The sequence below is a fragment of the Saccopteryx bilineata genome, chromosome 4 (genome assembly GCF_036850765.1).
Source record: "Saccopteryx bilineata isolate mSacBil1 chromosome 4, mSacBil1_pri_phased_curated, whole genome shotgun sequence".
Lineage (NCBI taxonomy): Eukaryota > Metazoa > Chordata > Mammalia > Chiroptera > Emballonuridae > Saccopteryx > Saccopteryx bilineata.
The window spans coordinates 287,070,616-287,091,009 of record NC_089493.1 but is presented as its reverse complement, the minus strand read 5'-3'; the positions used below and the strand labels follow the sequence as shown (position 1 = coordinate 287,091,009).

The window sequence follows — 20,394 nt, the reverse complement described above, 5'->3', positions numbered from 1 at the left end:
CCAGAAACTGTGAAGTGTTGCTGCGTTGGTTTCATCATCCAAAGGTGAGAAATGTCAGTAGCAGAGTCAGATGGGAGACAGTGTTTCTACTTTGTTCCGTGTTTAGCAAATGGATTAAAAGAAAAATACCCTCCCCTAATTAAAAACAAAAACAAGATAAAAACAACCCAGAAGCTGTCATGCATCTTGATGACTCCAGCTCAGGGGGTAGGCTCCATTGTCAAGGGAGCCCCATTCTCCTACCCACATCAGACGTAATTCTTGGTGGGGTACTCAGAGGGCCCCTGTGAATTGGCACGTGGAATGGATGCTGAGTATCGGGCCAGGTAATGGCTAGAACCCTGGGACCCCCCAGAGGGACAGGTGTAGCACAGCAGCCCTCCACCCAGCAACAAAAGGCCAGAAGCTGCCCAGCCCAGATAGAGAGAGGCCCCCAGCTCCCGCTTTAGGGCTTCTGCCACAAGGGGGTTGTAGAAGTCCTGGATGATGGCGTGGGCTGTCCAGCAGATAGGGATCAGGGTCAGGACCCCTGAGATGACAAAGATGATCCCTGAGGTGAGCACCAGACGGGCCTTGGAGTCCTTGTCCTCCACACAGGTGGTACACTTGGCACCACCGAGGTAGATCAGTAGACCAACCAGGGCGACGAGGAGAGTGATGACGCAGAGGGCTCGGGCAGCCTGCAGGTCCTGGGGCAGCGCCAGCATTGAGTCGTACACCTTGCACTGCATCTGGCCCGTGCTCTGTACCACACAGGACATCCACAGCCCCTCCCACACCACCTGGGCCACCACGATGCTGTTGCCGATGAAGGCGGTCACCTTCCACAAAGGCAAGGCACAAGACACAAGGGCATTCACCCAGCCAAGCAGTGTCAGGATGATCCCCAGGATTTGCAGACCAGCAGAGGCCATGACGAGGTTGAGGTTAGGAGCTGCACTGGGAGACAGAACAGGGTAATATTAAGACCAGCTAGCCAAGATCACTCGTTCCCAATGAGTGCTAACCCCCATGCCATCTGCCACGGCCACACAGAACACCAGCAGTATAAACCTAGGGAGTTGGGACACTACGGCATGTCCCTGAGCCTCGTTGTCTCATGGGCAAAATGAGCACTAATGCTTTACCATTTATTTTCCCCCCCCCTAGTTATGTGACAGGGACTGGCTTACAATAGTTAACCACCTGGTCCTGGCTGTTTTGAGTACAAATGAAAGATAATATAAAGCCTAAATGTTCTGGCCAAGTACCTTAATTGATTGGAGCATTGTCCCTATATGCCAAGATTGCAAGTTCGATCCCTGGTCAGTGCACATATAAGAATCAACCAATGAGCCTGACTGAGCGGTGGCACAGTGGATAGAGCGTCGGACTGGGATGCGGAAGATCTAGGTTCGAGACCCTGAGGTCACCAGCTTGGACCCAAGGTCGATGGCTCGAGCAAGGGGTTACTCGGTCTGCTGAAGGCCCATGGTCAAGGCACATATGAGAAAGCAATCAAGGAACAACTAAGGTGTCACAATGAAAAACTGATAATTGATGCTTCTCATCTCTCTATTCCTATCTGTCTCTCCCTGTCTATCCCTTTCTCTGCCTCTGAAAAAAAAATAAAAATCAGGCCCTGGCCGTTAGGCTCAGTGGTAGAGCATCGGCCTGGCGTGCAGAAGTCTCGGGTTCGATTCCCGACCAGGGCACACAGGAGAAGCACCCATTTGCTTCTCCACCCCTCCCCCTCTCCTTCCTCTCTGTCTCTCTCTTCCCCTCCCGCAGCCAAGGCTCCATTGGAGCAAAGATGGCCTGGGCGCTGGGGATGGCTCCTTGGCCTCTGCCCCAGGTGCTAGAGTGGCTCTGGTCGCAACAGAGCGACGCCCTGGAGGGGCAGAGCGTCGCCTCCTGGTGGGCATGCCGGGTGGATCCCGGTTGGGCGCATGCGGGAGTCTGTCTTTCCCCGTTTCCAGCTTCAGAAAAATACAAAAAAATAAAAATAAAAAAATCAACCAATGAATGCATAAATAGGTGGGACAACAAATCCATGTTTCTCTCTTTCTCTAAAAACTAATCAATTAAAAAAAAGCTTAAGCAAGTGCTAGTCCCTCGACTGGGCCACTGTGGATGCATTTCATCAAACAGCGAAGTGACAAAAAGGGGATAGAGAGATCGAGCAAAGTTTGCAGGTGTTTTCCACAGGGAACACAGATGGAAGGTTGGTTTTTGCTACTGAGTTTCAATCTCAAAACCACCAAGAGATCCAAGCTTCCTCCCACCACCCAACAGGAGTGTCCAAATCCCTCACCACAACATGGTTCTATACCAGTTTGATCTTTTAATAGATTTTTATTGATTGACTTTTTTTTTTTTTTTTTTTTACAGAGACAGAGCGAGAGTCAGAGAGAGAGTCAGAGAGAGGGATAGACAGGGACAGTCAGGAACCTAGAGAGATGAGAAGCATCAATCATCAGTTTTTTGTTGTGACACCTTAGTTGTTCATTGATTGCTTTCTCATGTGCCTTGACTATGGGCCTTCAGCAGAGCTAGTGACCCCTTGCTCGAGGCAGCGACCTTGGGTCCAAGCTGGTGAACTTTTTGCTCAAGCCAGATGAGCCTGCGCTCAAGCTGGAAAAACCCCCTGGGTCTCGAACCTGGGTCCTCCACATCCCAATCCGACGCTCTATCCACTGCGCCACCGCCTGGTCAGGCTTTATTGGTTGACTTTAGAGAGTGAGGAGAGAGAGAAGCAAGGGTGCGGGGTGGGGGGGAAATGCACAGTATGTGCCTTGACAGTGCAAGCATGGGGCTCTGAATGGGAGATTCAGTGTTGCCGGTGGACAGGTGGACACTTTTTTTTTTCTTTCTGAAGTTGGAAACCGGGAGGCAGTCAGACAGACTCCCGCATGCGCCTGACCGGGATCCACCGGGCATGCCTTCCAGGGATTGATGCTCTGCCCATCTGGGGCGTTGCTCTGCCCTGACCAGAGCCATTCCAGCGCCTGAGGTAGAGGCTATGGAGCCATCCTCAGTGCCCGGGCCAACTTTGCTCCAATGGAGCCTCGGCTGCGGGAGGGGAAGAGAGAGACAGAGAGCAAGGAGAGGGGGAGGGGTGGAGAAGCAGATGGGCGCTTCTCCTGTGTGCCCTGGCCGGGAACCGAACCCGGGACTCCTGCACGCCAGGCCAATGCTCTACCACTGAGCCAACTGGCCAGGGCCCAGGTGGACACTTTTATCCATTGCTCAACCACCGGTCAAGCTACCAGTTTGATCTTAAAGATCTTCTGTTCCGGGTGGCCCAATAGTCCCCACCTGGCCTGCCCCAGCTCAGCTCAGCTCCGCCCTGCCCCGCCCCGCCCAATCCCTGGAGGGGCAGGAAAGACCCGCCGGACCCTCACACCCAAAAACAAAAGCACTTCCTTCCCTAGGGTCTTTGGCTGCCTCCCTGGGTCACACTTTTCTGCCTTCCCTTTGGGGCCATAGAGCATACCCCCAAGGTTGGGGACATTTTTCATATGTATTCTTACCCAAAATGCCATTCTTTCAGGACACAACTTCCTTAAAATGAGCTAAAATCCTTGGGGTCGGTCTATCCAGGGAACTAGCTTCTCTACAGGAACCCCATACTTCCTCTCCCCTCACATCCCACTTCTGTTCAAAGGTCTCCCCTAGGACCAGTTCTGTTCAGGTTTCTATTGTGGCTCTCCATTGCTCAGAGGTCCTGCGCAGGTTTGGACCTAAACCTAGCACTAACCCAGCAGCATGGCCAGAGGGCAGACTCTGCATTTCATCTGTACCCGCTGGGCCCGACCTGAAGACCTCGGGGGGAGGTCGGACTAGGTGGGCCAGCCTTCGCTCTTCCCAGTTCCCTGTCTACCCCTCCAAGTGTCTGGCAGAGTTAAAGAAGCTGGGGCCACGACAACCTAGGCACCTTGTGCCTCTCTCCTGCCCTCGACCCATTCCCTTTCCACACACTACGGGCTCGACTCGATCCGAGGGCGCCACTTTCCGCTTCCCTACTTCCCTTCGCAATCTGGCCAAAGGTGGGTGTCCTCAGTCCCCCCGCCAGCCTGGAAGCCGCGCAAGCGTAATAGTTAAATGGCGGCGCGCGCCTAGGGTCTGCTCCCGCAGGTGAGGGGGAGGGGCGCCTGACCCGGAGAGCAGCGCAGGTGGGGGAGGGGCGCCCGGGTTTCGGTGCCTTTGTCCCAAGGGAGGGGAGGAGGGGCGTTTTAACCTTTTTCGAGCAGCCGAAGGACCCGATCTGCCCCGCTCCGGGGACTCACCGGCCCAGGTGGCCGCTGCCAGAAGATTAGTCCAGGTTCTCCACGCTGCCTGCGCCCTGTACCCTGTTCCTCGACGCATCCACCTCCTCCTCCTCCCCAACACGCTTACTGTCCCCAGTCTCACCTGAGAGGGAGTCTGCGGAGATTGGTAAGAGCCGCGAGTGTGAGGACAGGACGGAGGTGGGGTCTTAAAGAGGCAGTGACGTCACTGGACCACCGCCCCGGGGAGGGGCTGAGACCCCAGTCTAGACCGCTAGGGACGCGAATCTCAATCTAGTCACTCCGCGGCGCTCGAGACTGGGACTGCTGCGCTCACATCTGGCCCAGGTGTGGAGACATCAGCGGCTGACGTCGGAGCGCCACTTTTCAGCGCTTCCTTAGTTTTTCTTTTTTCTTTTCTTTTTTTTCTTTTCAGTGAGAGGAAGGAAGATAGTGAGAACAGACTCCCGCTTGCGCTGTAACGGGGATCCACCAGGCAATTCCCGTCTAGGGTGAATGCTCTGACCATCTGGGCCAATGCTCGCAACTGAGCTATTCCTAACGCCTGAGATGGAGGCTTCAGGGAGCCATTATCGGCGACCCAGCAGATGCATTCGAATCAATCAAGCCATGGCTGAGAGACAGGAAGAGAGGGGGGGGCAGGGGAGGAGAATCAAATGGTTGCCTCTCCTGTGCGTTCCAGAATCGAACCCCGGACTTATGTTGCACACGTTGGATGGACGCTCTATCTATACTGAGCCAACCGGCCAGGGCTTATCAGTTTCATACTCTGCAAAATGGAGACAACAAGCCCATATTTTACTAGGTAACTATGTCCTAAGGTAGAACTTTTTTTGTTTGTTTTGTTTTTACAGAGACAGAGAAAGTCAGAGAGAGGGATAGATAGGGACAGACAGGAACAGAGAGATGAGAAGCATCAATCATCAGTTTTTCGTTGGGACACCGTGGGCCTTCAGCAGAAGGAGTAACCCCTTGCTGGAGCCAGAGACTTTGGGTCCAAGCTGGTGAGCTTTTTGCTCAAGCCAGATGAGCCTGCGCTCAAGCTGGCGAGCTTGGGGTTTCGAACCTGAGTCTGCCACATCCCAGTCCGACGCTCTATCCACTGCGCCACCGCCTGGTCAGGACTAAGGTAGAACTTAAATAATACATTATCATTATGTTTTAGAGAAGATTTCTTTTTTTTTTTTTTTAATTGTTGATTGACCTTAGAGAGAGAGGAAAGGAGAAAGAGAAACAGGAACATCGATCTATTTCTGTAGGTGCCCTGACGGGGGATCGAACTGGCAACCTTTGCATATCGGGACGATGCTCCAACTAACCGAGCTATCCCGCCAGGGTTCATTATTTTTGTGTTGTTATTATGTCCCTGGGGTTCTTAAGAAATCTGCGGTTATCTGTGCAATGGATGGTTTCGTGTCTGATCTCTCAGCACCACCACCACCACACACACATCTCCCGGACCTGAGCACCGAGGTGCAGCCAAGTCTGCATCCTAGCGACGTCCCGGCAGCTCGCGCAGGCGGATGGTGTTGGCCGAGCTAAAGACTGAATTTAGCGGGCCGCCCGGGGCAGGGCATCCAGGGGCGGGCTGCTGGGCGGGCGGAGGCGAGGGGTCCGCCCCGGAAGGCGGAGGCGGGGACCAGGCTGAAGCTGTCTGTCCCAGCGACCAGCGGCCGTCTCACACTGCAGCGGCTGCGGGACGCGCACGTCATGGCTCTCAGTCTGCTGCGCCCTCTGCTGCAGCTCCTTGTACTGGGGCTCGGGCTGGCTCTGCTGTGCGCCGCGGCCGGGGAGCCAGTGTCAGGTACTCCCGGCGCCAGGCTGGGGCTGGTCGGGAGGGCGTGAGGGTCGGGGAACCCCCGGACGGGGATCGGGGAGCCGGCTTTGAGTGCCTAGAGTAGGGGGCAGAACTGGGGGTTCATGGGGTCGGGGGTCAGGTAGTTTCCAGACACCGCGCTCCCTGGCTAGGGGAGGTCTCATCTCGCTCCGAGCTTCATCCTTAGTCCGGGTTCAGTTTCCCGCCTGTCCAACTCGGATTTGGAAGCGGAGAAAGTTTGAAGGTGGATGTCTTGTCCGGTGAGGGGGCATGCCCCCAGCTGGTCAATACCGGTTCTACCTAGCCCCAATGACCGAAGAGTCTGGGGGGGGGTTGTCGAGAGGTACGGGGGTCTGTGCCCCCATATCGTGGGGTGCCCCTTCCATCCGGTGACTTCAGTGCCCAGCTATGCGAGGGGGAGGGACCAGGGTCGGGCCCAGTGCCCAGGAATGAGTCACCCGCCGGCGGCAGGGGGGGGGGGGTCGTGCTGTGGGGACCTGTCCCCCCACCCCCACTCCAAGCCTCCAGTTCTACGCCCCCCTCCCCTACGCGCTGCCTTGTCCCGGTCGGGCCGTGCGGTCACCTGTGAGGAATGCGGGCGCCGGTGACTCACGTTATACGAGCCGGCCGACCCTGACCTCAGCCCCCAGAATAGCCGCACCCCGCCCCCAGCCTCTGACCCGCGGCCCCTTCCCCAGGCACCACTCCCTGCTCGCGCGGCAGCTCCTGGAGCGCGGACCTCGACAAGTGCATGGACTGCGCGTCGTGTCCAGCGCGACCGCACAGCGACTTCTGCCTGGGCTGTGAGTGGGGGGCGGGGCCAGACCTGAGCGGACCCCAGACAGAGAGAGTTGCTGAATTAGAGAGGGGAGCAGGTGGCTTCAGATCTGGAGACTTAACATGGGGTTAAGGAGTGGGGAAAGGGCTCCGGGTTCCAATCCCAGTAGGAGAAAGACTTTAGGCTCAGAACTAGGGGGTGGGCTGAACCGGACAGGGGCGAGTTCTGACTTCGAATTTCAACCCCAGGTGCTGGGGCCCCTTCAGCCACCTTCGGGCTGCTGTGGCCTATCTTGGGGGGCACCCTGAGCTTGGCCCTGGTTTTGGGGCTGCTTTCTGGCTTCTTGGTGTGGAGACGGTGCCGTAGGAGAGAGAAGTTTACCAGTAAGTGTACCCTGGCCTGCCTATCTGCCCATTCCCCATTACTCCTCACCATCTCCCCAGCTTTTGACAACCCCTCTTCTTATCTTGTAGCCCCCATCGAGGAAACCGGCGGGGAGGGCTGTCCTGGTGTGGCACTGATCCAGTGACAGTGAGCATCCTTGATCAGCAGGAGGCGGTGCCTATTCTTCATTCATTCATTCATTCATTCTGGAGCCAGCCCTTGCCTCTCAGACACAGCCCAAGCCAAGCTGTTCCAACCCCTGGGGCTGTGCAGGGATGGGGGGCAGGTGAATCACTTCTCTGAGACTTGGATCCCAGCTTCAGAGGAGCCTTCCAAGGTATCTGGCTGCCCTCCCTGTCTCTGGCTCCAGAACAGAGACCCAGGTTGGCTCACCCCAGATAGCTGCCACTAGGAACTGAAACATTTGCACAAGGGTCCCCTACCCCTATGGCCTGGGTGTCAGGCCGAAGTGAGGGACAGACAGAACAGCAGGCCCCACCCACTTGAATGTGCTGAAATTCCAGCACGGGGGGTCTTAGCCTAGGGGGTTAGGGATCTGTTCCTAACACTAGGGGGCTGGCCCTCTAGGGGGGCTGGCCCTGAGACACTGTCCCCCAACCCTCAAAGGGGGGATATATTTATTTTGGGGAGAAAGTTTGGAGGGGTGGGAGAATTTATTAATAAAAGAATCTTTAACTTTAAATGGATTGGAGAGTGTCATGATTCCCTAGCCTGACTTCCCAGAGCTGGAGGGAGGAGTGAGTCAGCCGCGGGGGCGGGGGTGAGGCTCTGACTCACACATTCTCAATGCCTGAGCCCTGCCTGCCAGGACCTGGCCAGGCCCTGACCGTTTTCCAGGGAAGATCTTGAGGAGAAACCCCAGCATCTAGTGCTCCAGCTCTCCCCTCTCTTCCCAAAGGCCCCAGGTTCCAGACTGAAGCCATCATCAGCACAGCAATCTTTATTCACTTTTCCTGGGGAGTTGGGGGGGGTGCCTTCCTTTCCATGCTGCTGTCCCTCCTGTCCCTCCCACCCCAGGCTCAGTGCCCTCCTGCTGGGGGAAGGTCTTGGTGCCCAAAGGCTTGGTTTAGAGGGAAAGCAGGTCAGCTGGTCCCTTCATGGGAAGTGTTGATCTTCCTTGTTTTGGGGAGGAAAGGAGGGTGGGCAGGTGCACTGCCTGCCAGCATTCAGAGCTCCATTATTTCCCCAGCTGGGGTTGCAGGGTGATGGGTGTCCCCCACCCTCAGCAGCCGGAGGGCCTCTGGAATAAGGTTTCCAGGATAGCGCCAGAGAAGCAGCTCAGAGCAAGGGCTCCTAGAAGAGAAAATGACACACAGGACACAGGGCTGAGCCTGGCCTGGCAGAGCCACCTCCCACCAGGTTCAGGTCCCCAGGGGCTCCTGGGCTGCCTCTACCTTCTAAGGAGCCAAGAGAAGAAACAACAGAGGTTGGCTTGAAGTTAAAAATAGCAGGATGAGACAGGGCCTGGAGTTTGGCTCCCAGGACAGGGTGTGATCCTCCAGAAGGCCAAGTCAGTGGACAGTGGATACTGCCTACCTGAGTGGGGGCAGAGCTTGGGAGAAAGCCAGGGGAGGGCTGCAGTAGGGGTGGTCATTGTGCAGGCTGAGTCGAGAGAAGTAAGTGGCCATATTCTCCTCGGACAGGAACTGATTGCAGAGGGGCTCCCTGGAGAGAGACCAAGAGGCAGGCAAGTTGGGATACTCAGAGGGGAGACAGGCTGATGGAGACCTGAGGTGAGAGAGGTCTTGTTGGGAGTCCCTCTCTGTCCCTAAACTCACTGCTCCTTCTTTAGGCGCCGCTTGGTGCTTATGGACACAGCTCCTCGGAGAGGGGAGCTGAGAAAAAAAGAGAGCTGGGGCACCCAATTCTCTCGGCCTCATCCCCAAGATCTGCCAGCCTGAGCCTGGAGCGTCAGCCAGGAACCCCCTCCCCCCAGCCCATCTCTCAATTAAGTCACCCCCGCACTCCCGGATCATCCAGCAGCCTGCATTGAAAGTCTCCAAATATGTCTCAGCTCATGCCCAAGCCTCGCTGATTCGCCCCACTGTGTGTCATCCTGCAGACAAGCACTGAGCTCTCACTCAAAGCTCCTGCGCCCTTCGGCTAGGCCCATCCAGAGCCCCCCATACATACCTTGGTTCTAGGCCTCGAGGCGCCCCCAAGGCAGCCCTAGGGTCGTGCTGAGCCCGACTCGGGGGGTCTCGCTCCAGGGACTGCTGAAAAATCATTGGGGGTCCGGGGTACTGCGAGCAGAGAGGTGGGATCCGGGCGACAGAGGCGGGGCTCCGGAGGCGTGGCCACACGCGAGAGGTGTGGCTTAAGGCGCTCGCAGCGGCGAGATTCCGCGCAGGCGCGGAAGAGAGGCGTACGCCGCTGGAAGGCGGTTCTGCTCGGCGAGGTGGGGGAGGGGGTCCGGCGAGCTGCAGTGGGCGCCACTTAGTGTCGGGGGAACGTCGCGGCGTTCATCTCGGCTCCTGGGAGTTTAGTCGTACGCGGCGACAGCCTTCTGGCTAAGCTGGCGGCAGTACTAGACCGTTGGGACGCCGCGAAGGTGAACCGCTGGGGCGCACGTCCGGATTCGTGAGATTGCGTAGCGCGCGAAGCACTCTGGGATTTATAGTTCTCGAGATGGAGCGAGCTGTACCGCATTCGGTTCCTTTGGGTCAGGTGAGGCGGGCTTGGTGCGCGGTGCGTTCTGGGGTTTGTAGTCCTTCCCTGAACCCCGTTTTGTTCTTGGTAGGACTCAAACCTTGATCCCTGGCGAAAGAGTAACCCAGAAATACTTCATGGGCCTAAAACGAAAGTCAAGGGTTAGAGATTAGAAGGTTGTAGGGTTTTTTTATTACGATAATAGATAACCACTTTTTTTTTTTTAAGAGACAGGTGGGGAGGAAAAGAGATGAGAAGCATCAACTTGCAGTTGCGTCACTTTAGTTGTTCATTGCTTGCTTCGCATACATGCCTTGGGGGAGCTCTAGTGAGCTAGTGACTTCTTGCTCAAGCTGGTGACCTTGGGCACGAGCCAGTGAATATGGGATCATGCCTGATCCACGCTCAAGCCGGGGAGCCTACACTCAAGCTGGAGGAGCCAGTGCTCAAGCTGGCGACCTCGGTATTTCAAACCTGGGACCTTAATGTCCCAGGTCCACGCTCTATCCACTGTAACACCACCAGTTAGGTTAGAGCCATTTTTTTAATGCCCTTTCAATGAGGCAGCCTTATGCAAAGATCTTTATATACAGTAGCTCATAAAATCGTGACAGAATCTCCTGTGAGCTCCATTTAACATATAGGTATAAGGAAACTTGGAGGAGAGGCTGAGTGCTTACTCCGGGTCCTGCTGGACACCCTGCATCAACTCTCCCCTTCCTCATCCTCTTCTTGGAGCCACCCCTGGGACTTTATGGGCAGGTGTCTGCTTGGTGGGCCTCAAAGGAGGTCTAAGAAATATGGGCAATGGCCACATGGCGGCAGAAGAACCAGGAAGGAGTCTGTGGATGGGAGTTCCCTGACAGCCTTCATCCACCCTCTCCCTACAGATGGAAGTGTTACAGGCCCTGCAGCGGCTGCACATGACCATTTTCTCCCAGAGTGTCTCACCCTGCGGGAAGTTCCTGGCATCTGGCAATAATTACGGACAGATAGCCATCTTCAGGTACCCTTGCCTCTGCTCCCCAGTACCCATTGGCTCTGGCATTTGGCCTTCCCAGGACTGATGCCTCTTGCTTCCGACTCAGACACTCCTACCCCATTCCCTTCAGCTTGTCTGCTGCTTTGAGCTCTGAGGCCAAAGAGGAAAGTAAGAAGCCCGTGGTGACCTTCCAAGGTGGGTGCAGACATTGAGTTTGGCTTAGGGGACCCCAGAGTGGAGAAGGAGAGCGGGGCAGGGTCACTCAGGTTCTGCATTTCCATTTAGCCCACGATGGGCCCGTCTACAGCATGGTCTCCACTGATCGACATCTGTTTAGTGCTGGAGATGGCGAAGTGAAGGCCTGGCTGTGGGCAGAGATCCTCAAGAAGGTAAGGAGTGTGGAGTGGGGGGAGGTCTGGGGCACCTAGCCCCAGAGAGAGCCTTTGAGGTCACCCAGTGTTTCCTTCCATGAAGGGCTGTAAGGAGGTATGGCGTCGTCAACCCCCATACAGGTAAGCCAGGGCCATGTGGGCAGAGGGCACGTGAGAGTGCAAGCCTCACCAGAGCTGACCCTGCTTTCCCTTCCCTAGGACCAGCCTGGAAGTGCCTGAGATCAATGCTTTGCTTCTCGTGCCCAAGGTCTGACCCTTTGTGACTAGGGCTCTACCCTTCCCTGTTTTTGGCCCGAACTAATCTTTTCCCCATTCCCTGTCCTGATTTGACATTTTACCCCACCCCGCCTTTCTCTACAGGAAAATTCCCTCATCTTGGCGGGGGGAGATTGCCAGTTGCATACGATGGACCTAGAGACGGGGACCTTCACGGTGAGAGGGCCCTGGAGCTGGACGGCTGGGGGAGGCATTCTTCTTGGATCTCATTCTGACACTGCCCCTCTTCCTGCAGCGGGCCCTCCGGGGCCACACAGACTACATCCACTGCCTGGCACTGCGGGAGCGGAACACCGAGGTGCTGTCAGGAGGCGAGGATGGGGCTGTGCGGCTTTGGGGTAAGGGAGTGTCTAGTTGGAGAGAAGGATGGTGGTGAGGGAGGCTGGGGTGAGCAGAGTGCATCTCATGGTTCTTCCCCCACAGACCTTCGCATGGCTAAGGAGGTTCAGACAATCGAGGTCTACAAGCATGAGGTGAGGGCGTGCCCTCCACCCTGTCCTCCCTTCTCCCTGGGCATCTCCTCCATGTTCACCTTCTCCTCTCTTCTCCTCCCTCCCAGGAGTGCTCAAGGCCCCACAATGGGCGTTGGATTGGATGTTTGGCAACTGACTCAGATTGGATGGTGAGCCAAGCAAAGTGCAGCATGGGGTGTTAGCTCTGGGCCCTACCAGCTGAGGGCTCATGGCTTACAGCGGCTGGGCATCTCTACCTTTCTGCCTAGGTCTGTGGAGGGGGCCCAGCGCTCACCCTTTGGCACCTCCGATCCTCCACACCCACCACCATCTTCCCCATGTGGGCACCACAGAAGCATGTCACTTTCTACCAGGACCTGGTAAGGACCACTGTCTTGACTTTGCTACCTCTGCCCAGTTCCCATCTCCAGTTCTGACCCCTAAATCCCCTCCCTGCTCTCCTCAGATTCTGTCAGCTGGCCAGGGCCCCTGTGTCAACCAGTGGCAGCTGAGTGGGGAGCTTAAGGCCCAGGTGCCTGGCTCCTCCCCAGGGCTGCTCAGTCTCAGCCTCAACCAGCAGCCAGCAGCCCCTGAGTGCAAGGTGGGTCCTGCAAGGAGCTGTGGGGGTGCTGGGAGGGCAGGGGTGTGGGCAGGTCAGTCACCGCCCTCTTTTCTCCAGGTGCTGACAGCCGCAGGCAACAGCTGCCGGGTAGATGTGTTCACCAATCTGGGCTATCGCGCCTTCTCCCTGTCCTTCTGACCTCTGGCAAATCCCTTACCTCTCCTTTCTAGGTTTTTCTTTTTTTTTTTTTTCTTTTTACAAATAAAATTTGACTTTCTTCCATGTGCTTTCTTTTCAAGAATGGAGACTAAGTCGGTGTATTGATTTATATATTACTTTGTCTCATTTTGGTACATAAATAACTATACCCACCATTTCCTGGGAATATGCCAGGGACAGAGGGCCTAGTGCCCTAGTACTTAGAAAAGACCTATATAGGATCAAAACAGTTAGCTCTGCCTCATCTGCCTCCCCCCACCCCCAGCCTGGGCCCTCTGACTCCCAAAGCAACAGTCTGCTCCCAATGAGCCCCTGCCCAGCATCCCGGGGCTGGGAGGGTACCAGCCCGTTTGGAAGACAATCGGGGCCCTGTCGCTTCCTTGGCCAGAAGAAAGAGCCCTCAGGTCCTTCGGAAGAGGTTGCTGAAGAATCCGCCGGTAGGCCCAGGACTCCTGCGGAGCGAGAACCTGGGCGCGGGGCGAGGCGGAGTGGATCCAGACGCGCTTAGCTCCTTCTGGCATTGGGAGCGCAGCTGCTGTCCAATCACCACTTGCATGTCGTCCTGTGAACAGGTCAGCAGGGTGGGAGGGGCTGGTCAGAGCAAGGCCCCGCCCCTCCGGCCCTGCCCCTCGGGCCCGGCTCTTCACCTGCCAGGCCTCCAGCTCTTGCGTCAGCGCCACCTTCTGGCGGATGGTGCGAAGCAGCTCCCGGGAGAGGGAGTCACGCTCCAGAGAGACGCGGCTGAGCTCCAGGGACAGTTCCAGGGCCCTGCAAGCCACGGGCGCAGAGAGGTGGTTAAAGGGGCCTCAGCGAGCAGGGAAGCGGGGCCCGGCGGGAGTGGAACCTTTAACACCCAAACCGAGGAGGTCAGAGGGCTCCTGGGTTGGAGTGGGATAATTATAACCCGTAGCACCAATGAGGCCTAGAACCACCAGAGTGCCTAGGGCCTTTAGCCTCGCTGGGAAGGTAGTGGATGGTGGCAGAGGAAGGCTCACTTGTTCACAGCTTCCTCTCTGTCCGAGAGGGCGTCTCTTAGGGCCTCCTCGGGGTCCTGCTCCCGCAGCTCCTTCTGTCTTTGCAGCTCCTCCCGCAGGGACTGTAGCTCTGCTCGCTGCAGTTCGACCTGTGGGCAGGGGAAAGGGCAGAGACGCAAGTAGGCCTCTGGGTCTTCAAGCCCTTGCTCTTCCTGGCAGTCTGGGCTTCAGCTCTCTGACCACCCTTTCCTTACCTGCTCCATGAACATCCCAAGAAGCTGGTGGCCCTATGCTAAGATAAATTTTCTTAGTCCCCACCCCCATGCTGGTATGAGACTAGTTGGGTGGTATAAGCCTACAGGAAGGGTGAAGCATGGAGAAGCATTGGGAAGTGAGACTAATTGGGGAATGAAGTCCAGGAAGTCTTCCTGGAGGAGGTGGCACAAAGGCTGGCTATTGAAGCATAACTGCAAGTTTGTTGAGAAGAAGGATGATCCCAGTAGAGGGGGATTCGTGGGAAAAGGCTCGAAGTTATAGATGGAAAAGGGAAACCGATATTGAGAGGGGCTCTGCATGGATCACTATGTCCGTTCGTCCCCCCACCCCCCACCTCATCCTGCAGCCGGGCCACTTCCATCTCCTTCTCCTCCAGTGTCTCTGTTGGGCTCAGGGATGCCCTTTTCTTGGGAGGCTCCAAGTTCTCCTCCTGGGGCAAAGCCTGGTGACTGGATGTCTCTTGGGTCTCCTGGGACAGAATGGTCTGTTCACCAAAGGAATTGGTCAGTGTAGTATTGAACCTTGTGGGAAAAGGGAGAGGGGTGGAGTGTGCAGTCCTCGATAGCTGGTGGGCCGCAAGCTCACCTGGGTGTCTCTGAGTCCATCTGCCTTCTGGTCCTGTTTGCTGTCAAGGCTATGGGCAAGTTCTGACTTCAGGGAGGCCACCGAGGTGTCAGCGTCCTGGAGACGCGACTCTTCCTCTAGCTCTGAGACACGCCGCTGCAGCCTCCGCAGTGTGATCAGTGCCTCCCTGGCCTCGGAACGTGCGCATTCCAGCTGTGCATTCACGAATAGACATAAAAAGCATGGGCGGACAGACAAACATGCGCGGTCAGCCAGGTGCTCCCGCCGCCGGCAGTCTGAGACTAGCCTACAGGGGGCGCCAGCGCACCGCTGAGAGCCAGGCAGACCTCGCGTCTATGCACCTCAGCTACGGACGCTTGCTTTCTCCACCCCCCATCCCACCGCGGATCTCTGAGCGACCTTGGGCCACGCACTTCCCCTTAGCCCACACCAATTTCCTCGCCCATAAAGCAGGGTGTGGATTGGCGCCCCACTTTAAAGTCCTCCATCACCCTCCCTCCAGCCGCACCTCACCAGGTAATTTCTCTGAGAGACCTTCTGCGTCCCAGACCAATCAGCCTTATAACTCGTACTAATTGCTGTCTTCCAGCATTTATTGAGCCTTCCTTCTAAGCCAGCGCTGTGCTTTGTGCTTCACACCCTCACCAAAGCTTCATTACCATCCCACCTCACAGAAGGGGAAGCCGAGGCTGGTGCACCACGATGTGAGAAGAGATGTTAGGATAAGAACCCCAGAAATTTGACTTCAAAGTACTGCCTCTTTATTCCCCTCCCTCCATCAGACCTGGTCAGGTCTCCATCATTACTGGCCTGAGTTCTAGCCTCAGCCTCTTCCTGACCTCCCAGCTGCTCGGTTCTGATGGATTCTAAGAGTGTACCACCCTTGCTTAATACACTTCCAAGGCTCCCACTGGCCTTTGGGCTAATGCCTATGCTCCTGTGGCCCAGCTGCTGGGGCTCCCAGTGACCCAGCTCTGGCTTCATCTCCCAGGAGGACCTGAGGCAGTGGCCACGGCTCCCGCTTGGTGCTCCCACACAGCCAGCCCAACCCCACTGGTCACCTCCAAACTGTGCTCCTGCTTCTCGCGCCTCAGGAGCAGCAGCTCCTCATGAGCTGCTTGTAGCCTGCCCTGGCATTTCTCCACCTCCTCCCGCAGGTCTCGGGTTTGGGCCTCCAGGTCCTGCCGGCGACTCTGCAGCATCTGGTTCTGGGGAAAGGCCTCAGAGCTGGACGGGAGGTGCCAGGCCAGCTCCAGATAGCCTCCAGGCCAGCCTTCCTGGTCCAGCAGAGCCCCCACCCTCACCAGCACTCACCTCCCCCTGCAGACTCTCCATCTGTGTCCTCAGCTCTGCCCTGACGAGGGCCTGGGCCTGGCACTGCCCCCGAAGGCCGTCCAGTTCCCTCTGAAGCTCCTGTTCCGTCTGGGAAGCCTAGGGGAAGCGGGGGGGGGGGCAATGGAGTCCTCAGTTGTCCTAAACCTCAACACTAAGCCCCTGGCACCCACCCCCCAAACTGGGACCCAAGAATCTGGTTGGGTCAAGGCTGTCTCACCTGGGCCAGCTGCTGGCTGAGCCGTAGGTTCTGCTCGCTGAGTTCGCTGAGGGCCCGTGCACGCTCTCTCCCGCTGTCCTGCTGCTCTGAGCGCTGTTCCCCCAGCTGGGCCCGCAGGGCCTCCACGTCCCCCTCCAGCTCCACAGCCCTGGCCTCCCACTCTGCTCCCCGTGCTGCCAGGCCCCGGCGGAGCTCATGGTTCTCCTGCTGCAGCCACTGTTGGGGCCGGGACAGAGGGTCAGAGACAGAGAGGGAGAGATGAGACTGGAGCAGACACACAGAGAGCCAGACGGAGAGATAGAGCCCTAAAGAGAGTTTGAGGGAATCTGAGACAGGCATGAAAGCAAGAGACAGGGAGGAAGCAGACACAGAGAGCAAAATGCAGGGACTCAGAGGAAAGGAGAGCAGGGGGCACAGCAGAGAGAAGTTTCCAGGCCTAACAGGAGGGGCTGACTCTGTGATGGGGTGGGGCTCGCTGATGCCCACTTACCTCTGGCTGCTGCCTGGGCTTCTGAACCCGAGGTCGAAGGCGCCGTTTCTGGCGCCTGAGTCGGGCAGAATTTGAGCCCCGACCCATGGCCTCACACAGCTAGGGGCTCTGGAGGTTCTGTTTCTGCCCAGCCTCTGCTCAGCCTCTCTCTGCCAGCTCCTCCAGGCCACCTCCCTCTAATTAACCCTGGCCAGCCCTGCATGGGCCCCATGCCTCTGTCTGCCTCCCCAAAACCTGTCCAACTAGTGGGAAAACAAGCCTGGCACACCCAGATGCCCAGCTTGGGGAAGCAAGCAAGTTGAAGGGCCAGTCCCTGACCCCCACTGCCTTTAGATTCTCAAGGCTGGAAGGTGGTACCATAGTTCTACAGTTATTAGCAGCACTCCTGCCAGATCCTGTGCCAGTGCTTTACCTGTACTACTTCATTTAATCTACTAGAGTTCGCATCATTAATGTCCTCATTTGGCTCAAGAGGTGGAATGCCTTGCCCAAGGACACAGTGAATTAGTGGAACAGGGATCCCAACCCAGGCAGCCAAGCTCTTAGCTAAATACTGTGGGGGCATCACGGCTCTAGGATTAAGCCCACAGGGCTGGGGTCCACTTGTCCTATCTGGTCTCTAGCTCTGCTGCTGTTCTGTCATCAGGCAAGTCCTTTAATATTGCCATGTCCCATCCATCCGTCCGTCCATCCATCCATCTGTCCATCCATCTAATATTTCCTGAGCTCCTCTTGTTCTGGGGTCTGGCTGTCAGCAGTAAAGTAAATGAGACAGCCATGTTCCCTGCCTTTAACAGCTTAGATTCCAGAGGTGTTAGGCAAATGGACATATGCTTAAACTAGGTAGTTTTAGAGAAATAGTAAGGACTGTAAAGAAATGCTGGAGAGTGATGAAGAACAGGGTGGGATAGAGGCTCCCACAGGAGGAAATAATGCCTGAGTTGGTTCCCTCAGGGCAAGAAGAAAGAGGGCAAAATGCAAGGAACAGTAAGTGCAAAGGCCCTGAGGGAACAAAGTTGGGTTACTCAAGGAACTGTAAAGAGGCCCCCAGTAGGAGAGGTGGTAATCTAAGCTGAGCTGAGGTCAGGGAGGCTGCCCACGGGCCTGGTAGGGAGTTTCAATTTCATTCTAAATATGATGAAAAGCCATTGGGAGGTTCTGAGCAAGGATGGAAATGATCTGGTTTGTCATTTTTTAAGATCCCTCTGGCTGCCCTATAGACAATGGGCCTCGGGGAGCAAGAGTAGAAGCTGGGGCCCAGTGAGGAGGCGGCTGCAGCATCTGCGGCAGAGATGACAGAGGCTGTGAGCAGCTTGGAGGCTGCAGAAACGGTAAGTGGGTAGCCTCAGACTCTACATAGTTAGAAGAAGCATAGCATCAGTAGGGCTTGCAGGTGTGGGAGAAGAGGTCAGGGAGATGCTCGGGGTTTAGTCCCGAGGTGGAAAGCTGGCATGGAGACAGTGGGTGGGTGGATCATAATGAGAGTGCCAGTTACGTTGAGATGCCCATTAGATGGCCTGTTGGAGAGGTGCAGGGCAGTAAGCTACCCAGGTTGGACTCGGGGCAGTGGTTGGGGACACTGACATGGATCCAGGAGTCAGTGGTGTCCAGGGGGTTTAGGGGCCAGACATGACCCCCAGGTAACAGTGTGGCTGACAACAGAACCAGGGCAGAGGGAAGAATGTTCCTACCTCAAAGGCTGAGTGAGAACTGACTGAGATGATGCGTGAGAAGAGCTTAGCACTGTGCCTGGAGGTAGGCGGGGAGAGGGTGCCCAGTAACCGCTGGCTGGGGCTGCACTATACTGCTGAGAAGGTGGACCCAGGATTCAGAGGGGGCCAGCAACATGCCCAGGGTCACACAGCCAGACAGGGCTCTGAATTAAATTTTTTTTAAATCCAGGTCTTGTCCTCAGAGCCCATGTTCTTAACCACCAAACAACATTGCCAGGGGTGTCTGGGCCCAGCCCTGAATTATTTCAGTAGCATCCCCCTGCCTGGCCTTCTGCCCCCTGCTCACCTGTCCTCCATCTGCCCACCCCTGCCCCCTGCCTGCCAGCCCCGCTGCCAGCTCACTTCCTCACGCTCAGAGTGCTGGGTGCTCAGCATCTCCAGCTGCCGTTGCAGCTCCTCATTGCGTTCCAGAAGCATCTTGCCGAGCTCTGCAGCCAACAGCAAGTCTTTCTCCTTCTGCTGCAGCTGCAGGGCCAGGTCCTCAGGCTCCTGGGGCCCTGGGCCCCCTCCTAGGAAGGAGTCCCGCCGCTCCAGTATGAAGGGGAAGAAGCCCTCATCACAGCTTGGGGAGGCGCCGCCTGAGAGCAGCCCCGACCGGAAGCTTGGCCCTTCTGGGGAGCTCATGGTGCCTGCAACATCTGTGGGGACAGTTAAGTCTGTGGGACAGGCAGCTGGAGGACATCTACTCTGCAGCCTGGGTTTGACACCCCCCACCCCCCATCCAAGACCTGGCCCTTCACCTGCCCACTTGCCCTCTCAGTCCTGCAGCCAGGGCCTCTGTGGGCCACCAAGGGTTAATGATCTGTATATTAAATACTCAGCTTTGTTAATGTCCTCAGGGTAAACTGAGGCAGGGAGAAGCAGGAAATGGGCAGCCCTGCCTTCTGCCTCTAGTAGACATTCTCTGCTCCCAGAGACCCCTGTCCCAGTGCTCTGGGACACAGGCCACCCTGCTGACAGTCCCTGCCTCTCTCTTTCTAGAATCCAGCTGGATTTTGGCTCTCAGCCCCTCTCCAGCTGGGAAGCTTCCCAGAATCCAGGTTCTGAGGGACTGAGGACTCAGGAACAAGTCCAGACCTTTCTCCTGACCCGTTAGTCCCTAGCAATCCCGCCCCTCCTCTTCCAGAAGCCCAAGTCCCCGTCTCCTCAGGACTCAGATAATGCCCAGGTATCCTGGCTCAGTTCTCCTATTTTCTCAGGACCCAGATGTTTTGTTCCTCACCCCTCAGAACTCAGGTGCCCAGGCACTCAGCCATCCCCCCTGGAGGGTTGGCACCAGCCCTCTAGTTAGTTTCCCAGGGCCTGGGCAGGGCGAGGTAACAGGTTGTGCCAGCTACTGCTGCTCTGCCATTCCAGGTTCCTGTTTACTCCCCGGCCCGCCCTTGGGGACAGGAGCCTGGTGGCACTCCCCTAGGGCCTTCAGAGGAAGGAGACCCAGGGGGCTTCCCTGGCACACTCTTGCCCTCCAGTCCTCGGGTCCTCTCCCAACACATGCCTGTTCCTCCCTTTCCTGCCTCACCAGGTGTCCGAGCCCAGCCCTACCAGCAGGACCCAGATGTCTCAGCAGTCCTAGCCAGCTGTCCTTAGGCTGGACCCAGGGACGAACCCCACTTTCTTGATGGGCCCCTGTGGGCTGAACCAGTTCTGCAGACCCCGGGACGTCCCTCCTTCTTCCTCCTCCCCTCACCGCGCTGCCATTTAGTACCTCAACCCAGGCGTCAGGCCCCCCAGTCCCTCGAAACCCCAGGCTACGGGGCCTGCCGAAGCCCAACCACCGCCTTCCTTCCTGTCCGTGTCCTATGCTTCCCGGTCCCAGGAGTCCGGCCTGGTGCCTCCATTACCCCAGCCAACCGCACCATTTCGCCCTAGCTCTGTCCTGCCCGAAATTGTAGGGCCCCTGTTCTCAGCGCCCCCTAGGCTCTCACCGGACGATGCCAGGCTCCTGCCGAGATCCCTGCAGTCCCGATCCCTTCTTCTGGAGGCGG

General features: G+C 56.9%; 5 protein-coding genes across 8 annotated transcripts; 2 read left to right on the top strand and 3 right to left on the bottom strand.

Annotated features, from left to right (window-relative positions):
• Positions 1 to 248: 248 nt before the first annotated feature.
• Positions 249 to 914, bottom strand: CLDN6 (claudin 6). Its single transcript, XM_066278318.1, has one exon. It carries the CDS (start codon positions 912 to 914, stop codon positions 249 to 251), a length of 666 nt encoding a protein of 221 aa, XP_066134415.1.
• A 5,004-nt stretch (positions 915 to 5,918) lies between these two features.
• Positions 5,919 to 7,949, top strand: TNFRSF12A (TNF receptor superfamily member 12A). Its single transcript, XM_066278317.1, has 4 exons — positions 5,919 to 6,072; positions 6,783 to 6,887; positions 7,111 to 7,245; positions 7,336 to 7,949. Exons 1-4 carry the CDS (start codon positions 5,979 to 5,981, stop codon positions 7,389 to 7,391), a joined length of 390 nt encoding a protein of 129 aa, XP_066134414.1. The 5' UTR covers positions 5,919 to 5,978; the 3' UTR covers positions 7,392 to 7,949.
• A 242-nt stretch (positions 7,950 to 8,191) lies between these two features.
• Positions 8,192 to 9,855, bottom strand: HCFC1R1 (host cell factor C1 regulator 1). The gene is made up of 3 exons (XM_066275136.1): positions 9,401 to 9,855; positions 8,804 to 8,932; positions 8,192 to 8,560 (listed from the first exon to the last, which is right to left on the bottom strand). Exons 1-3 carry the CDS (start codon positions 9,493 to 9,495, stop codon positions 8,434 to 8,436), a joined length of 351 nt encoding a protein of 116 aa, XP_066131233.1. The 5' UTR covers positions 9,496 to 9,855; the 3' UTR covers positions 8,192 to 8,433.
• THOC6 (THO complex subunit 6) lies at positions 9,802 to 12,881 on the top strand. 2 transcript variants are annotated; one of them, XM_066275135.1, is made up of 13 exons: positions 9,802 to 9,934; positions 10,807 to 10,922; positions 11,029 to 11,093; positions 11,184 to 11,287; positions 11,373 to 11,410; positions 11,489 to 11,537; positions 11,651 to 11,722; positions 11,802 to 11,904; positions 11,990 to 12,039; positions 12,126 to 12,188; positions 12,288 to 12,398; positions 12,485 to 12,619; positions 12,698 to 12,881. In XM_066275135.1, the coding sequence occupies exons 1-13, from the start codon at positions 9,896 to 9,898 to the stop codon at positions 12,776 to 12,778; spliced, it is 1,026 nt and encodes a 341-aa protein (XP_066131232.1). In that variant the 5' UTR covers positions 9,802 to 9,895; the 3' UTR covers positions 12,779 to 12,881. The 2 variants fall into 2 exon arrangements, with proteins under 2 accessions (XP_066131232.1, XP_066131231.1); XM_066275134.1 differs by having other exon boundaries at positions 12,485 to 12,881.
• A 17-nt stretch (positions 12,882 to 12,898) lies between these two features.
• BICDL2 (BICD family like cargo adaptor 2) lies at positions 12,899 to 20,394 on the bottom strand. 3 transcript variants are annotated; one of them, XM_066275130.1, is made up of 10 exons: positions 20,335 to 20,394; positions 18,752 to 19,047; positions 16,187 to 16,402; positions 15,949 to 16,065; positions 15,696 to 15,842; positions 14,635 to 14,826; positions 14,384 to 14,533; positions 13,795 to 13,922; positions 13,447 to 13,567; positions 12,899 to 13,361 (listed from the first exon to the last, which is right to left on the bottom strand). In XM_066275130.1, the coding sequence occupies exons 2-10, from the start codon at positions 19,031 to 19,033 to the stop codon at positions 13,200 to 13,202; spliced, it is 1,515 nt and encodes a 504-aa protein (XP_066131227.1). In that variant the 5' UTR covers positions 19,034 to 19,047; positions 20,335 to 20,394; the 3' UTR covers positions 12,899 to 13,199. The 3 variants fall into 3 exon arrangements, with proteins under 3 accessions (XP_066131227.1, XP_066131228.1, XP_066131230.1); XM_066275131.1 differs by having other exon boundaries at positions 14,384 to 14,518; XM_066275133.1 differs by lacking the exons at positions 18,752 to 19,047; positions 20,335 to 20,394 and adding an exon at positions 16,677 to 17,460.

What these genes read in the sequence shown, in the direction of transcription:
- THOC6 (XM_066275134.1), top strand. Translation starts at nt 9,896, where the DNA reads ATGGAGCGAGCTGTACCGCATTCGGTTCCTTTGGGTCAG. An exon ending in GGACAGATAGCCATCTTCAG is followed by an intron (nt 10,923 to 11,028) that starts GTACCCTTGCCT and finishes CATTCCCTTCAG; the next exon opens with CTTGTCTGCTGCTTTGAGCT. An exon ending in GCCCGTGGTGACCTTCCAAG is followed by an intron (nt 11,094 to 11,183) that starts GTGGGTGCAGAC and finishes ATTTCCATTTAG; the next exon opens with CCCACGATGGGCCCGTCTAC.
- BICDL2 (XM_066275130.1), bottom strand. Translation starts at nt 19,033, where the DNA reads ATGAGCTCCCCAGAAGGGCCAAGCTTCCGGTCGGGGCTGCTCTCAGGC. An exon ending in AGCAGGAGCACAGTTTGGAG is followed by an intron (nt 14,827 to 15,695) that starts GTGACCAGTGGG and finishes GTGAATGCACAG; the next exon opens with CTGGAATGCGCACGTTCCGA. An exon ending in ATGGACTCAGAGACACCCAG is followed by an intron (nt 14,534 to 14,634) that starts GTGAGCTTGCGG and finishes TTTGGTGAACAG; the next exon opens with ACCATTCTGTCCCAGGAGAC.
- HCFC1R1 (XM_066275136.1), bottom strand. Translation starts at nt 9,495, where the DNA reads ATGATTTTTCAGCAGTCCCTGGAGCGAGACCCCCCGAGTCGGGCTCAG. An exon ending in CCTCGAGGCCTAGAACCAAG is followed by an intron (nt 8,933 to 9,400) that starts GTATGTATGGGG and finishes GTCTCTCTCCAG; the next exon opens with GGAGCCCCTCTGCAATCAGT. An exon ending in CAAGCTCTGCCCCCACTCAG is followed by an intron (nt 8,561 to 8,803) that starts GTAGGCAGTATC and finishes TTTCTCTTCTAG; the next exon opens with GAGCCCTTGCTCTGAGCTGC.
- CLDN6 (XM_066278318.1), bottom strand. Translation starts at nt 914, where the DNA reads ATGGCCTCTGCTGGTCTGCAAATCCTGGGGATCATCCTGACACTGCTT.
- TNFRSF12A (XM_066278317.1), top strand. Translation starts at nt 5,979, where the DNA reads ATGGCTCTCAGTCTGCTGCGCCCTCTGCTGCAGCTCCTTGTACTGGGG. An exon ending in GGCCGGGGAGCCAGTGTCAG is followed by an intron (nt 6,073 to 6,782) that starts GTACTCCCGGCG and finishes CCCCTTCCCCAG; the next exon opens with GCACCACTCCCTGCTCGCGC. An exon ending in TAGGAGAGAGAAGTTTACCA is followed by an intron (nt 7,246 to 7,335) that starts GTAAGTGTACCC and finishes CTTATCTTGTAG; the next exon opens with CCCCCATCGAGGAAACCGGC.